Source organism: Rhineura floridana, chromosome 18 (assembly GCF_030035675.1).
Source record: "Rhineura floridana isolate rRhiFlo1 chromosome 18, rRhiFlo1.hap2, whole genome shotgun sequence".
In the NCBI taxonomy this organism is placed as follows: Eukaryota; Metazoa; Chordata; class Lepidosauria; order Squamata; family Rhineuridae; genus Rhineura; species Rhineura floridana.
In genome coordinates this window covers 4,792,568-4,808,851 of record NC_084497.1, presented here as the reverse complement: position 1 = coordinate 4,808,851, position 16,284 = coordinate 4,792,568, and the positions used below count along the sequence as shown (strand labels likewise).

Sequence of the window (16,284 nt, the reverse complement as noted above, 5' to 3'; positions counted from 1 at the left end):
GGGCCCCTTTGGGCCACAGGGGCCCTTGGCCAAGGCCCAACCCGGCCACCCTCTGGTGCCAGCCTTGCTAGGGGCGAAAGATTTAAAGGGACACTTTTCTGCTGCTGCAATTCTTTCCAGCTGAAGTCAGAAGCCAACCAAGCAAAGGCGGAATAGCAGATTTATGCAGTGAAAAGCTTTGTACTGTCTTAATTTTTTTTTAAGACGGCTTCTGATCCAAATTTTAAAATGCAACAGCAAACAAGCAAGCATTGCTTATAATTAATAAGAGTCTAGGGGAGGACAGAAGCGACGGAGAAAGGCCTGGGGAGGAAGTTTGAAGGAAGTGGAGAAGAGGCGATTAGGAAGTGATAATTATGGCCATCTTCAAATATTCACTAGAAATGTAAGGGGCATCATTTTCTGTGCCACCCTGTATTCATCACATGCAGCACTGTTTCTGTTCTGCTGCAGTTTACCTTCCACCAAAACCAATATTATTTGCCTCGCTGTCGGCCAGGGTGAAATTACACCACTTACCTCATTAATTACATAAATTATGTATGTTGCATTGTCATTAGGTAATTCCGCCTCAAGGAAACACAATGCAAATGGGCAGGGGGAGGACACATAACACTTACTACAGATCATATTGATTGACTGATCGGATTGATTTCCGTTCTGGACACGGGACAAAAAAGCGAACCACGGCAACTTTCCGTTTTTGTTGCAATTCACACAGAGATGAGGGAGCAGCTTGTCGCTCCAAAGGTGAGAACCCTAAACCAACAGGTTTCAATTGCATAGAATAGTAGAGTTGGAAGGGAGCCTGTAAGGCCATCAAGTCCAACCCGCTTGCTGAATGCAGGAATCCAAGTTAGAGGAAAAAGGATTTGGACTGTAAACGTTTGGAAAATCATTTCTTGACGGGACGAGCTGCCGAAATGCAGGGAGCTGAACTTCAGAGTGAAAATTGAGAAAGTGAAACTGACAGATTACTACTACTAGCCATGCTGGCTACGCTCCCCATCCACCGTCAGAGGGAGGGTGCCTCTGAATCCTAGTTGCTGGGAATCGCAAATGGGGAGCATGGCTGCTGTTGCGCTCAGGTCCCCCATGGTAGCATCTGGTTGGCCACTGTGAGACTAAGACTCGATGACCCTTTGGCCTGATCTTGCAGCCAGTTTCCTCTGGTGTTTTTACATCCACCCCTGTTGCCCATTGCTACTTATATAGGCCCCAGTCCCTGTTTGCTCTTGTGGAATTTCTGATGCTAAATTCTCAGCCCCCTTCCTCTGTTCTAGAAGGAGCGTGGCAGGCGAGTATATTTATTCCATTTTGGGAAGCCACTCATGTTCTTCCCAATCCGGATCATCCCTTTGACGAGACAATAGCGCCTTTCATGTTTGAACGCCGGGCACGTTAACGCCCAACTTCCCTGCCAATCCATCATCCACCGACTCTCGTGACAGGCTAAGCTCTTTGCTCCGCTGTGCAAAGAGTTTAATCCTGGCGCTTTTTTTGTGTGTGTGTGGCTGCTAATCCCAAAATTTTAATCATTGTCCTAAGGGGGAGGGATGATTTTTTTGTGCGGGAGGGGGGAGAAGGAGGAGGAAAGAATTACCTGAGAAGCAGTTAAAACTTTGAGAGTGGGGCAGCAATTTGCCAGGTGTTGGCTTCATGGGGGCTAAGGATCATCCTCGAAATGAGCTTTTCATGCTATCTTAATAGCTGATTTAATGAATTAAGAAAGGAGAGAGAGAGAGGAGAAGACACTCACCCTCTTGTAGACCACTCTCCTGTAGATATTCTGGCCTGTCTCCGCCTCTGTGCCTTTCTGCATCCACTGCTTATCCTAGAACCACCATTCCTCAATCTAGGTCCCAATGACCATTCCAAGCATCGATATTGTTGGGAGTAAAGCATCAACAGGTAACCTGGACCAGGTGGGCAGGGGGATAGACAGAAAGGCAACCTATTCTTCCTTTGCTGATTCCTTCTTTAAAATTGCCACTTGTTGATATGCAGGTTGTTTTTCTCAGGCTTTACGTCCTTCCTCTTCCTTTCCAGCTAGTTAGCGCTAGAGTGTACAAGTGCTGCTGGAATTATACCCCCAACCTCAGCTGACTCCTGTCAACCATCTTCAGCCAGAGGTTTCGGCAAGATACCTTTACTCACTCATGAGGAGGCTTTGCCTGCAGTCAGGCACTTCTTCGGATGGGCCGGGTTTCCAACTGGCATTTGAGGTTGGGCTGGGAGCCCGTTCAGTCTCCATGTCAGCAACTGAACTCATCCTGGGTGCAGACAGCCCTTCCTAGCCTCATCGCAGGACCCTGGTTCCTCCTCCCCAAAAGAACTCGCCGAACACCATCCCACCATCTGCCAAAACACCGTGAGGCTCTGTCCCAATCCACCCAAATTGCCACCATTTGGCAATGTCCACCTCCTGACCCAAAAAGCTGTTACAAGTCTCCACCCCCCTGGACAGTGAAAATCCTCCTGGCTCCACCCCCTTACACCAAATTCCCTCCCCCCCGGTCCAAATTTCAAGCAGAGAGGCTTTTTACAGAATCACTCAAAGAGGTGGCGAAATGAGAAAAGCCATTAGAAGCAACCTGACTTGAAGACGACTCTGGTCTCCGTGTTAAAGGGGTCAAGAGTCCTCGCCAGGGCTGATGGGAGTTGTAGTCCAAACAATCTGGAGGAGAGCACCTGGTTGGGGAAGGCTGATGCCGAGCCAAGAGGGGAGGGGAAAAAACTCCTTCCTCCTCCTCCAGCTGACTTTGCAGCTCCTGACTTTTGTCCCCTGCACCTGGGAGATCTTGTCCCTGGCAATTAGGCCAGTGGCAAAGATCTCAGTCCTCACCATCTTATCATTTAATAACTTACTGTCAGCTGGGGGAACGCTCCAGAAACCTCTCCTGTCCACATCTCTCCTCTGATCTTGGAGTTCCAAATTTCCTGGCCTTGTTGCTAAAGAGAGCTCTAATCCCATCGTTCCCCCGCTCCCAACTCATTTATTAATTTTGTACAAGGCCACCCCCCTCAGCTTGCCTTTATGCGACAGGGAGTAGCATGTTCACAGCTGCATCTAGGGACTGAGGAGAAATCCAATTCAGCTTCCATTTAAAAGGAAACGTACCAAATCCACCCTTTCCGAAACAAGATGCAAAGCATTATATTGGGGTGGGGACAGCGTTGCAAACAATGTGTCTATTAGGCAAAAGAAAGGTGTATATTGCAGGACGCTGATGCATGTTCATGAGGCCTTTTTTCTTTTTTTAAAAAGCAAACTGATGTGGAAAGATGAGGAACTGAACTGAAGACGGGAAAAACTGGAACAGGTTCAGAGGAGGGCAACGAGGATGATTCGGGGGACTTGAATAAACCCTATGAGGAGAGACTGAAAGAAGTGGGCATGTTTAGCCTGGAGAAGACTGAGGGGAGATAGGATAGCACTCTTCAAGCACTGGAAAGGTTGCCACCCAGAGGAGAGCCAGGATCTCTTCTCGATCGTCCCAGAGGGCAGGATACAGAAGAATGGGCTTAAGTTGCAGGATGCCGGATTTCAGCTGAGCATCGGGAGAAGCATCCTAACTGTTAGGGTGGTATGACCACAGAATCAATGACCTAGGGAGGTGGTGGGCTCTCCAACACTTGAGGCATTCAAGAGGTAGCTGGACAGCCGGCTGTCGGGGATATTTTAAGGTGGATTCCTGCATTGAGCAGGGGGTTGGACTTGATGGCCTTACAGGCCCCTTCCAACTCTACTATTCTATTCTGATTCTATGATCTATGATTCTATAAAAACAAGAGAACCCAAAAACTGACAGATCCATTCCTCCATCATTTCAGGAAATGCAAGGTCACATTCAAAATCCAAACTGAGCCCACATCTCCAAGCCTCACTTAGGCAGCAATCATCCACCCACTTACCAGGGAATAAGCTCCATTGAATGATCCTTACTTCTGAGTAGACATGTACAGGAATGCACTGTTAGCATTTTGACTTACCATTCTTGGCATGAATGGACCTCATTATTTCTTCTTCTTTTTTCTTAAAAAGAAAAAAAAAGGGTAAGCAAAGTCAGCCCAAGTGGCCAAACTTCTGAGACCCAGATTAACTGTACGTTGTCACGTTAATGAACGGCTCATTGTCTCTGGTTTTGCTAATTAGGCTGAAATTCCTGCATTCAAATGAAGAAATTAACACGGGTCATGAGCGTGCGCCCACAAACTTGGGCTTTTTTTAGTGCTTCAGGGGGGAAAAAGGATTGAAAAGGCAGCCTTCACCACTATCTCCGTTTCGTTGTCTGTCTTTCTTTTTTTTTTTACTACGGGAAAAATCAGAATTCCACCGGGAAGGATTTGGCAGACAAAGAGCTGCTCGCTGCAACTCAAGTCTTCAGCTCAGCCAATTCTAACACAATGCTAATCGCTCAATTTCAGTTTTTAATTTCTCCCCTTTTTTTCCTCGTTTGGGGGCTGAGACGCAATGAGAGGCTCGGAACAGTTAAGATTCCTTAAGTGCCGTCGAGAGGAAGACAACAGACAGGAAGGGATCTGGGGTGCGCGATGTCCCAAAAACTAGTGATTTTGCTAGATGTGCATCCCAGAGAACACACTACGGAATGTTGTTTGGATGGCTCTTATAAGCCTTCAGATTTGTGTAAAACTTAGGAATGGAGGAAACTATCTTACACCAGGATCTGACCCTCGGTCCCTCTACCTCAGTATTGTCTGCACTGACTGGCAGCAACTCTTAGGGATTCGGTGCCAGGGGTTGAACCCGGAACCTTCTGTGGGCAAAGCAAGTGTTCTGCCATTGAGCTATTTATTTATTGCATTTGTATACTGCCCCATAGCCAAAGCTCTCTGGGCGGTTTACAACAATGAAAAACATTAAAAACAAATATACAAATTTTAAAAACACATTTTTTAAAAAGCCATTTAAAAACACATGCTAAAATGCCTGGGAGAAAAGTCTTGACCTGGTGCCGAAAAGATAACAGTGTTGGTGCCAGGCACACCTCGTCAGGGAGATCATTCCATAATTTGGGGGCCACCACTGAGAAGGCCCTCTCCCTTGTTGCCATCCTCCCAGCTTCCCTCAGAGGAGGCACCTGGAGGAGGGCCTTTGAGGTTGAGCATAGTGTGAGGGTGGGTCAGGAGAGGCGTTCCATCTGGTATTTTGATCCCAAGCTGTGTAAGGCTTTATAGGTTAAAATCAGCACCTTGATTCGGGCTCGGAAACATACAGGCAGCCAATGCAAGTGGGCCAGAATTGGTTTTATATGTTCAAACCGTCTGGTCCCTGTTACCAATCTGGGCGCTATGGCCTTTCCCTTAAAAAAAACCAAGAGTAAGATTCTAGTCCTCAAGCTTCTGAATACAGGGCTGGTTTAAATAAGAAGCTGCCTGGTACCAAAGTCGAACCATTGATCTATTTAACTCATTTTACTATTTAACTGCAGCAGCTCTCTTGGGTTTCAAGCAGGGAGCCTTTCCCTGCCTTACCTGGAGAGGCCGGGGGACTGAACCTGGAACCTTCTGCAAGCAAAGAAGGTGCTCTGCAACTGAGTTATCATCTTCCCCTTAAAAACAGAGTAGGATTCTAGTCCTCAAGCTTCTGAATAAAGGGCTGGTTTAAATAGGAAGCTGCTTTATACCGTGTCAGCCCACTGGTCTATTTAACTCAGTATTATCCAGACTGACTGGGGACTTTACCAGCTGTACCTGGAGATGCGCCGGGGACTGAACCGAGGACTTCTGCATACAGAGCAGATACTCTGAATTGTTTCCTTCCCTTAAGAGTAAAGCAAGATTCCAGTCTCTCCTTTACTTCTGTCATTCTATGCATTGGCCCCTCTCATCTCCCCCTGGATTCATGACCCAACTCTTGCCGTCACAGGAGCGGCACCTGTCAACCTCCCTTTCCCTTTTTGTCTGGGGAGTTTGAAAGGAGGAGCCACCACTGCCAAGACCCTCCTCCCTACCAGGAGAGATCCCATCCAGTTCGCACTTAAAGCCAAACCTATCCAATTTGCACTTTGTGAAACAACAGAAGACCTGAAACACAGCCATCCTTCAAAATTTGCACTTACCTGTACTTTGCAATGTTGACAAAATTGCAGATTTTGGGGGGGGGGCGGCGGTGGATGTGTGCAAACAAGAATATATTAGAGAAAGTAACATCCAGAATGCATTCTATTAGGAGAAATTGCTTGCAAAAAGGTATGGAGGCATCACTTTCTGTTCCGCCCTGTGTTTGTCGCATGCAGCCTTGCTTCTGTTCCACTGCAGTTCACCTTCCGCCAAAAATGATGTCTCACCGTTCACTGTGGCAAAATCCCTACTCTGCCCTCAGATATATGCATTGTCATACACGTTGCATCGACAGAGAACTGCACTGGCCCATCGGATGACCGCTGAACTCAGCGGGCAGCCAACTGGGGGTGGATGCACCTCATGAAATGGGGGGCCTGTGCCCACACATGAGCATTCTCAAAGAAACCAGCTTGAGACCACGTTGATCATTTTTTGAATTTTTATTATCAAAAAATACAGAATCCAAATAAGGTTGTGGGTTGTTGTTTTTTTAGGAGGGGAAGAAGGGGGGGTTTACCATCAGCACAATGTCTAGGGTGGAAAGTGGCATGTCCACAAGACCGAGCGAAGCCGAGCTGAGTGAGCGAGCGAGAGAGAGAGCAATGTGAAAATGGGTAAGAAATGGCAGTGTTCTGTCGTTCCTGTTTCTCACAAGGTGAGAAAACCAGGAAAAGGAGAGGGGGGAGGGGAACAGCTGGTTTCAACAACAAATAAACCCAAAATTTTGATTTTTCTTTTTTTAAAAAAATTATAAGCAGCAGCTCAATATTAGCCTGTGTTCAGGCTAAACACCCTTCATCCTCCAGCATGATCAAAATGGTCAAGACACATATTTGCATTAATATAATGTGTGTGTTTGTGTACGGGATGCGCAAGAATTCCAGCCAGTTCAGATTTGGTACTGAATTTTCCATTAATTTGCTTATTTTCTGTCACTGCAGAATGGAATTTAATGTAGTGATTTCCTGGGGCTATTTTCAAAAACAGATTTCTTTTTTTTTTTTAATAAAAGCCTCTAAAATACTGATATCAAGAACGATAAATTTACATTTCCTTTCAAAATATCGATATTTCGAAAGGAAGTATCGATAAAATTGTAATTATTGACATTCCCTTTAAAATTATCCATATTAATATCAATTTTTTTTTGGAGGGGGGATCAGTAAAAGAAACAGATAGTGGACAAAGAATGCACTTCAATCCATACCAGCCTATTAGGTTGACTGAATGCTTTCAAAGCAGGGATCCTGACACTAAATGTCCCCCAAATTTCAAATTGCTGAATCCCATTTTCAAAATGAAAAATTGGGGGCACCTTTCACTACGATCCCTGGAAATGCACGTTTTGATGAAGAATGGCCCACCTTCTGAGGAGTCCAACTTCCTGAACTTTTTAATTATTTGGCGAGGGCTGTTGCAAGGAGTCAAATGAATCGGTTAGACCCTAGCAGGTCTTCCTTGCAGGGTGCACTGAGGTGGGCTGGGTGAACTTTTCTATTTTGGCTCCTCATTTTCCCACTCTTAAGTTCAGTTCCCCCTATTTTCCCACCAGTCTGTGATTTTTTTAAAAAAATCCTCACAAAAATTCATGAACATTTTAGTGTGACTTTCTCCTAATGTACACTATTTTGCTATTTTTTGCAATCTTCCCTGTTACGCATTTGGGTAGGTCATTTTCTCTAACAGATGCCTTTTGATGCACACTTGACCCTAGTACATGTATTTTTGCACGCACTACTCAGCTGGAAAACTACATTCCAAAATTCAGGGAAGTGCAGATTTCAAAGGACGGCTGTGTTTCGTTCTGTCTGTTGTTTTGTAATGTGTGAATTAGGGAAGCTTGCCTTTAAATGCAAACTGAATTGGATATCTCTTCTCTTCTTAGCTGGGTGAAGAGGGAGTACAGCCTGCTTGATTCCACTTTCAAATGGTGATATCTGCTGTTTCTACCATTCTCCCAGGGGTGGAGGGACTGATCTGACATATCCCAGCATTCCTTTCAGGAAAATGACACTACTTGCCATTTCTACTGGGGACGAGGCTCTCTGAGCCGTCTCCTGCATTGTCACTGGTCTGGCTGTCCCTCCTCATGGGCTTGCAGACAAGCCCAGAACATTAACTCATGCAGAGATGCAGCAGGCAGCCTCCTTTAAGGGAAGGCAATTCCGCTGTTTCTCTACATCACACGGGATTGAACGTTCCAATACAGAGACGGGGCCAGGATGATCAGGTTGGAAGGAGACAAGTGGGGGCAGCAAATCATGCAGAGACACAGCAGAAATCCTCTTCTGTTTATGATAGGCCCATAGGAACCTTAAATAATGGGCAGCACACTGGTATGTGCTAGAACATGCAATGGGAGGTTCCTTTGGGGTACTGTGGGCTAAATAGGTGGTGCATCAACATTCAGGCAACAGCTGGGATCCATGTGCCCTGTTCTGGGCCCTCTGTCACTTTTTTTAAAAAAAAAAGTAGTTCCCAGTGGCAACCATTTTTTATTTTTTCAATGCCAGCAGATGACGACTCAATTTTCAGGGGAGATTGGCATCTGCTGTGTGGTAGTGGCAGCCATTCACACTAAAATGCTGATGGATTTTCATGTTTGATTTTTTAAAATTGCAAACTCCTACAAGTGTATTTTATTTTAAGTTTTAACTGATCTTGAGATGAGAATGAGATACAAAAATGGGCAGATTCACCCAGCCCTAGAGCAGACCTGCTGAAATTAATGGCAATATCTAGTGTACGTGCCATTCACTTCGGCAGGCTTACTCTGAATGTAACTTAGATGAATATACCTTAGATGCATATGCTGTGTTAGGTTTTCTTTGCAAACCGGTAGTTTCACCTTAAAAACTACAAAGCCTGTTTCGGGAACATTCAGAGCAAGCAAAGGAAATGTTTCTCTTGCTGTACCTCAAAATCTGGCCTTTTAAAAATAAATGCACTCTGTATGTGTGTGTGTGTGCAGGTTTTCTTGGAAGAAATGCAACTTGGAGTCAGTGCAAAAGATTGCATGAGGGAGAAGCAAGGGCAGGTCATTTAAAAACACTTCTTGATCATTGAGAGATTATTGCAATTTTTTAAAAAAGAGAAAGAGAATGTCGGTTTGCATTTGAAAAATAAAATCAGCGAGTGCGTCCCCCCTGCCCAACAGGAAATTAAAAACGTTAAAAAACAATTCCGTCCATCAAAACCATCCTTGGCAAAGGCGTTAAAAATAATAATAATCATTAATAGTAATTCATAATCACAGTATTATGCCTGGTGGCTATATGTACAGAAATATCACAGCTGTTCCTAACGAGTCCCTTGGTCTCATAAGAGACAGAACGCAGTGGGGTGTCATCGCTGTTCTGCTTTTTGGAACGTCCCCCGCGAGAGCTTGGAGAAGGATATCCACAGAAAGCTGATTAAGACGGGGGAATACGGTCCCAAGACATGCAAGAATTCTTGCTCTGGCTCCACGATAGCCTGGAGAATCCTTGGGCTTTTTTTGGCAAGGGGAGGAGAAATCAAAAATTTGGATACAACCATCTTATGGGTCAAACCCCACACACGTTTTTGTTAACAGGCCAAATCTTCGCAGCCAAGACCCCCATGGAGGCCAAATCCACATAGAACAGCTTTCGCGTCTGCTCTCGGGAGAATGGGAGTGTGGGTCCCCAGACTGGCGTTCTAAGCCGCCAACACAAGCCCTGGTCTCTGGGGATTTTGACGGGAGGATGTGGCATTTAGGGCAAATGGGCGGTTTCACTGACAGTGCGAGGAGGGCAGGGGTGGGGGCGGGGGCAGAGGACGGCCGATTCCCAAACACCCTGAACACCTTGCACACGGATGCTCCGGAACTCAGTGTCAATTGTCTAATATTTGTGGGTGATGCTCAGCTCATCTGTCCTTGCATACCCATGGTGGGTGAGTGAAAACAAGGAACACGTCATCAACTTAATCGTGCTGTTCTCCCCGCTACCTGACCCTTCCGCAACTCCTCGTGGGAAGAAGCACAGGGTTTAAAAGCGCCCCTCTCTCAGAGCTCGAAACCATTGTCCTGTTCAGACGCCCCTTCAGCCCACCATCAAGTAAGGTCCAGAGTTCTCCTTGTTGAAACGATAGACAGACTGTCTCCTTCCGTATACTTGGAATGTCTACGCAATGGCTGCAGTGCTGTCTTTATCCCCCTTTGTCCAGACAGCAGTGGGCCTGCCACACCAGCGATCATTAACGAAAAGGGAACGTAAAAGAAAAGTCGGCAAGTTGATTTGGGCAGATCAGGTTTCTAGTCCTCTGTGTAGCTTTGGCTATCAGGCGCCGATCCCAGTTGCCTGATCTGTGCTTTCGTGAGTCAAGAAATTTGGTCAGCACAGTTATGATGCGGTTGTCCACCTGCATGAAGGTCCAAAAGTACAGGAATACCCCATTTACGTACCTTCGTTTAACGGACCCTCACAATAACGGACATGCTCCATAGGCCACCATGCCCCGCTTAACGTACGCGTGCTTCGCAATTACAGACACTTAATGGCATGACACCACTGCCATCTAGTGGCGATTGCAGTGCAGTACATGCATAGATAATTGCTTCACTTTAAGTACATTTTCACTTTACATACACGCTCCGTTCCCATCGCGTATGTTAATGCGGGGTACTCTTGTAAACCTGTCCAAGGAAATGCAGAGGGGGCAAAACAAAGATCTACAAGTGAAGCACCGCTTGTCCACTGTGGAGTTTCTTTTGGTCCTAATCGCAGAAAAAGATTGGAATACAGAAGAAACAAAAATTACGTTTGGGAGGAGGGAAAGAGAGGAGGGACCGACTATATTTGGTCTAGAAATCTTAAAAAGTAACACCCAAATGGGTGGGGACCGTGGAAAATTAATCCCAACAGGGTCATACCCTGGCCAGATGAAAATGGTCCATAGCGCATCAGAAGCACAGAACTAGCTTGGCTCCCGCATCAGGATTTTAAAAACCGGTCTCTTGCTCGCTCATCCTTCCCCCACCCTAGATCTGATGGGGTAGGGGAGTTTGGTTATTATCTGCGATGGTGACTTCCAAGCAAAGCAGGACTTGGGAAAGGAAGGCAATCTTTGTCCACCTACGTCCCTTATCCATAAGCTTGTTTGTGGCTGAGACCTCAGTTCAGAGATTGTCATAACTACACACACCCTCCCTCCCCCCACAAAAGCAGACACAGTCGTCGTTGCTGATCCTCTCGTCTCAATCCCTCTCGTTTGCATTCTCTCTTTTCTCTCTTTCAATCGTTCCCCCCTCGTCTTCCCATCGGCAGCTGAAAGAAATTGAAGTTTCTCTCCTGTTCTCCCCCTTGGGGGCTAGGAAGTGAGGATAGTCCAAAAAACAGGCACCACGACCACAAAGAACGCATCCGGAACTCTGAAGCTATGACAGGAGTTATTGCTGGTGAATATCGGCTCCGGAGACTCGTAGAGGGAATCGTCTTGTTCAACGGGACAGGAAAGAAAGAAAAAGGAAGGGGAGAGAGACAGAGAGAGAGAGAGTTGGAACATTTTTCAAACCACGCACACTCATTCATGCACCCCAACAGCCCCGCTACCGTCACCTCCCCATCAGCACTGTCGGCCTGTTTTCCGGCAATCACATAATTGAACATAGGGTCGCAAGAATGGTCCTTCTAGTCCTGGTCCCTGTTTCCAGCAAGGAGGTCATAAGCAAGGACTCAGCGTCTGGTATTTAGAGGTAGACTGCCTCTGAACATGGAGGCTAACGGCCTCACGCCTAAGAATCTTGCAAGGCGGTTGTAACGGTGCCTGGGACAAACTCCATCAGGCTGCAGCAGAAAGAGAGAGGGAGCAAAGGGAAGCGAGGCCACTCCATCGGTACAGCCAAGACACCAGCTCCACCAGGCTCCTCCTTCCATCCACTGGCCGCAGCCAGACCTCTCGGTTGTAGAGCACAAGGGGAGATCGGGCAACAGGGCCACTGCTTCGGCTCAGCTGGGCCCTCTTTGAGAGTTTCACCACCTTCAGAAGTGTGAGGAATTGGGGTCTAGGAGATGGCTTCCTCCGTGGCCGTCTCTAAACAGTGAACCTCCCGCCCCCACAGAGGTGCAGCAAGCATCGTCGTCGTTCAGCAAGCGTGGGGGACCTGTGGCTTTCAGATGTTCCTGAATTGTATATTGCACATTGTATTGTTATAACCTGCCCTGAGATCTTTTGGTGAAAGGCGGGTAAGAAATTTTCTAAAGAAAACCCGAGGTTGCTTTTTTTTTTCCCCCTCCTCCCTCACAATTCCTTTTCCTTTTGTGTCGTGTCTTTTCGGTTGAAAACCAGCAATCAGGGACTGCCTTATTACTGATCTTCTGTAAGCTGCTCAGGGAGATTTCTCAACTGAAGCTTAAAAAGCTTTAAATATATCAATGCAAATCTTGAAAACAGTATATTGAAGTAAGTTGATGACATTGGAAAATCCTCGTCCTTCGTCTGCTTACTCAGAATTAAGTCCCACAGGATGTGGTGGGTTCTACTGTCAGAGGAAGTTGGGTTGGATTGCAGCTGAAAAACTAAATTAAGTAAAGTATTTTCCAAAAAAAGCAAAGTGGGGAGGGGGGAAAAACAACCCCAATTGCTCCAGAGCGCCAGTGGCTGAGATGTTGCCAGATATTCAAACTGGCACAAAATTGGCTGAAGGCTCGAAGCCAAAACCAGCTGCAGACGCTAATGGATTGCATTTGCTTCCCAGCCTTCAAGGAACTCAGAAGAGAGTGTGTGGTTTTCTCTCCCTCCCACCTACATTTTATCCTCACAACAACCCTGCGAGGTAGGTTGGGTCGAGAGTGGGGAAGGAGGGAGAAAGAATTGAGCGGCCCATAGAGAGCATCTTGGCCGAGTGGGGATTTAAATGCAGGCCTGAGCTTGGCACTCTGACCCTTACATTAGACTGGCTTTCCTCTAAAGCAGCATCAGAAAGGGTTGTGGCTCAGCCGTAGAGCACCTTTTCTGTGTGTGAGGAAAGGTCCGAGGTTCAATCCCAGATAGGGCAAGACCCTTGTCTGAAATCCTGGAGAGCCGCAGTCAGTCAGAGTAGACAGTGTTGATCTAGATAGGGTGGGGAGCACTTTTCACCCTCAGGGGCCGCTTTATATTCTGGGCAACCCACATGCCAGGAGTGCCAGCAATGAATGTAAATTTTACCTTTGACAATATTATTATCATCATCACGGTTTATTTTTTATGCCGCCTTTTGGCCAAAAGGCCCTCAAGGCGGCTTACAAAAAATAAACACAAATACAGAATTGTTGCTGTTATGCGCCTTCAAGTCGATTACGACTTATGGCGACCCTATGAATCAGTGGCCTCCAAGAGCATCTGTCATGAACCACACATCAAGAAAAACAATACCATTTACAAAACTTAGATAACGCAGTATGAACATTATTCAAAAGAAGCAACGACAAAGAGTAGGCTACTTTCTACCCACACTCACGTGCCCCTCTCTGGCCGCCATCCAGGCACGCACGAGGCGTGATCAGCGTTCAAGGGCAAGCATCCCAAGCCAGCAAAAAAGCTCAAGGAGAGTGCGAAGCAAGGCCAGTGAAGGGTGTGGCCTGGGGAGAGAGTCCCAAGGGCCAGGGAGACAGACCTGGGGGCCACCCCCGAACTAGATGAGCCAACGGTCCGTTGATGTCAACTTCCTAGAAAGAACTGGGTCGCGCCTTTGTGAAACCGGGCTGGTTTTGCATATTGCTGTTTCTCCTGGCCGACATGGCCAGATTCCTGTTGTGGGTGTGCACAAGGGGTGGTGGTGTCAGAGTGCAGGTTGAAAGGGCAGCCTGTTGGCAAGCTCAGAGGCCCCTTCTCCGGCTGTCTTCCTACCTCAGGGGTCCATTTCAAAATACGGAGGAGGCTTTTTTCTAAAAAAAAAAAAATTGCATGACGGAAGCCAGCCAGCCTGCAGAGTGCTGCCAACTACTTCCGATGCCAAGGACAGCTCTTGCAGGGCTAGGGGAGGCTTGCGTGTTTCATTTCTTGGCCAGGCCCTCAGGAGGTCAAAGGACAATTGCTTCTCCAATAATCCCCGTCTCCAAAAGGCCTCTAATCAGCCAGCCCATGCAAAAGTGCCTTCGAAGGAATCCTCGAAATTGCAACAAAAGCCGTTTTAAACTCCGTTCTGCCAGCTCGCCTCGTCTTAAGTTTATTACTGGATTAAGGGTAGTTGTTGCAGGATCAGAGCCAGGGGAGGACAGAGAGCGACAAAACCGACCGATGCAAATCCTCCTTTGTGCTCAACTCCCTTCCCGCCATTGAATTATCACTCACAAAATGATTGCCCTAATTACTGAAAAAGGAAGGATGCGCATAGAGCAACCTTGGCCAGTCTGGCACCCTCTAGATTTGGGGGGGCACTGCAATCCCCACTGGCACAGCTGTTCGATGCCAGGGGCGACGGCAGCTGTCGACTCAAAACATCTGGAGGGCACCAAGTTGGCGACGGCTGGTATGTAGAGAGAGAACTATATTTCAGGTGTGTGTTTTGATTGTTTTGAATATTGAATTTTAAATTGTTGTAAGCCGCTCTGGGACCTGCTGGTGAAGGGTGAGTAGTAGTAGCAGCAGCAGCAGTAGTGGTAATAATAATAATAATAATAATAATAATAATAATAATAATAATAATAATAATAGTTACATACACCCCGAGGGTAGGGTGGAGTCTTTCTCAGCCTTACCTGGAGAGCCCGGGGATTGAACCTGCGACCTTCTGCATGCAAGATGGATGCTCTGCCATTGAGCTTGGAGATATCTGGTTGGCCACTTTGCCTCCCCAATGTCTCTCCCTGTTAATTCGCAGAGCAATCCTGAGCATGTTTACTCAAAGGTAATGCCCACTAATTTTCAGTGGGGGTCTACTCTTTCGTAAATGGGTTTTGGATTGTAGCCTTGCCGTGCAACCCTTTTGCATGTCTCCACGAAAGTAAGGCGCACTGAGATCAGTGCAGTTGACACCCAAATAGGTTGCTATCCTCTAGTTGGAAATATCAGATCTTTGTGTTTACTCCCATCCCAGATCTTTTGGACTACAACTCCTGTCAGCCCTCAGCCAGTTTCATAGGGGAAATGTGCCCTAAAATGTGGATGAATTTTGACAAGGACTTTTCACACACACACAGAAATTCACAAAGTTATGAGGAGACCTGAACTCAAGATTGGGAAAACCAGAAACCAAAATTGACAGATTCCCTACATGTCGCCCATAATCATTTTGAAAACCACCCAGGGTTGCTTTAATTTTTTTAAAAAGCAGTTTATTCTTTCATGAGGGAAGAGCTCTTGTTTTCTTTTAAAGCTGCCTAAAAATCACACACGCATGAAAGGCGGAGAAACAAGGAAAGAAAGAGGGGGGAGAGACAATATTCCTTTTGACATTTCGGCGTTAGCAGCTCCCTGGGAAGAGCTGTGGCCAAATACTAATTATACGTTAACAGGGGGAGAAAATTATTAATTTGTGTTTTCTTTTTTCTCTCCAACAGCTGCGTTACTTGATTCAAAAAAACAGTCCCTGTACAGAGAGCTGGAGGTGGCTTTTATATATAAAAAAGAAAATGAATCAACTAAAATAATTTGCTCTTTCCCCCCCCCCACACCTCCATCAAAACAAAAGCAGCCTTCAAGTACCCTGTGGAGATATGTACCAGGCAGGCATCAATCTAGATTTATTTTCTCTCCCTTTACTTGTAGACTCCAAAGGAGAACCACACATAATTTGTTGGAGAGATCTGAGCATCGCTTGGGCGCCACTCACTTCGGCCAAAAACCTACCCATGGCATTTCAGCCATTGCCAACAAAACAGAAGGGTTAATGTCCATTCAAAAGGTCGATGGAGTGGGGGCTGTAATAGGCTTTTAACTGATTTGCTCTCAAGGGCAAAATGGGAAGGGAAAGGCTTATTATTCCATTTGAAAAACATTTATTATTGTTGTTATTGATTATTGTTGTTGTTGTTATAGATAAAACATGCAACACACAAGATCAGAGTGTATTATCGTATTCCCTCTAACACTGAACTCAAGTGGTTGTGTGCCGCTGAGAGAGCCAGCGTGGCGCAGTGGTTAGAAGCAGTGGCTCTTAACCTGGGGTGCACGCACCCCCAGGGGTGCGAGACACTTTTTCTAGGGGTGTGAGACCCAACCAAAGATTTTGGAAAACTGTCATTTATCTTAGCT

The 16,284-nt window shown here is 46.4% G+C and overlaps 1 protein-coding gene across 1 annotated transcript in view; it reads right to left on the bottom strand.

Annotated features, from left to right (window-relative positions):
- Positions 1 to 16,284, bottom strand: part of LOC133372632 (calcium/calmodulin-dependent protein kinase type IV-like) — a 265,900-nt gene that overhangs the window by 88,580 nt on the left and 161,036 nt on the right. The window contains exon 5 of the mRNA XM_061601509.1: positions 3,994 to 4,036. Coding sequence (XP_061457493.1) covers positions 3,994 to 4,036 — 43 coding nt within the window. The remainder of the gene's footprint in view (positions 1 to 3,993; positions 4,037 to 16,284) is intronic.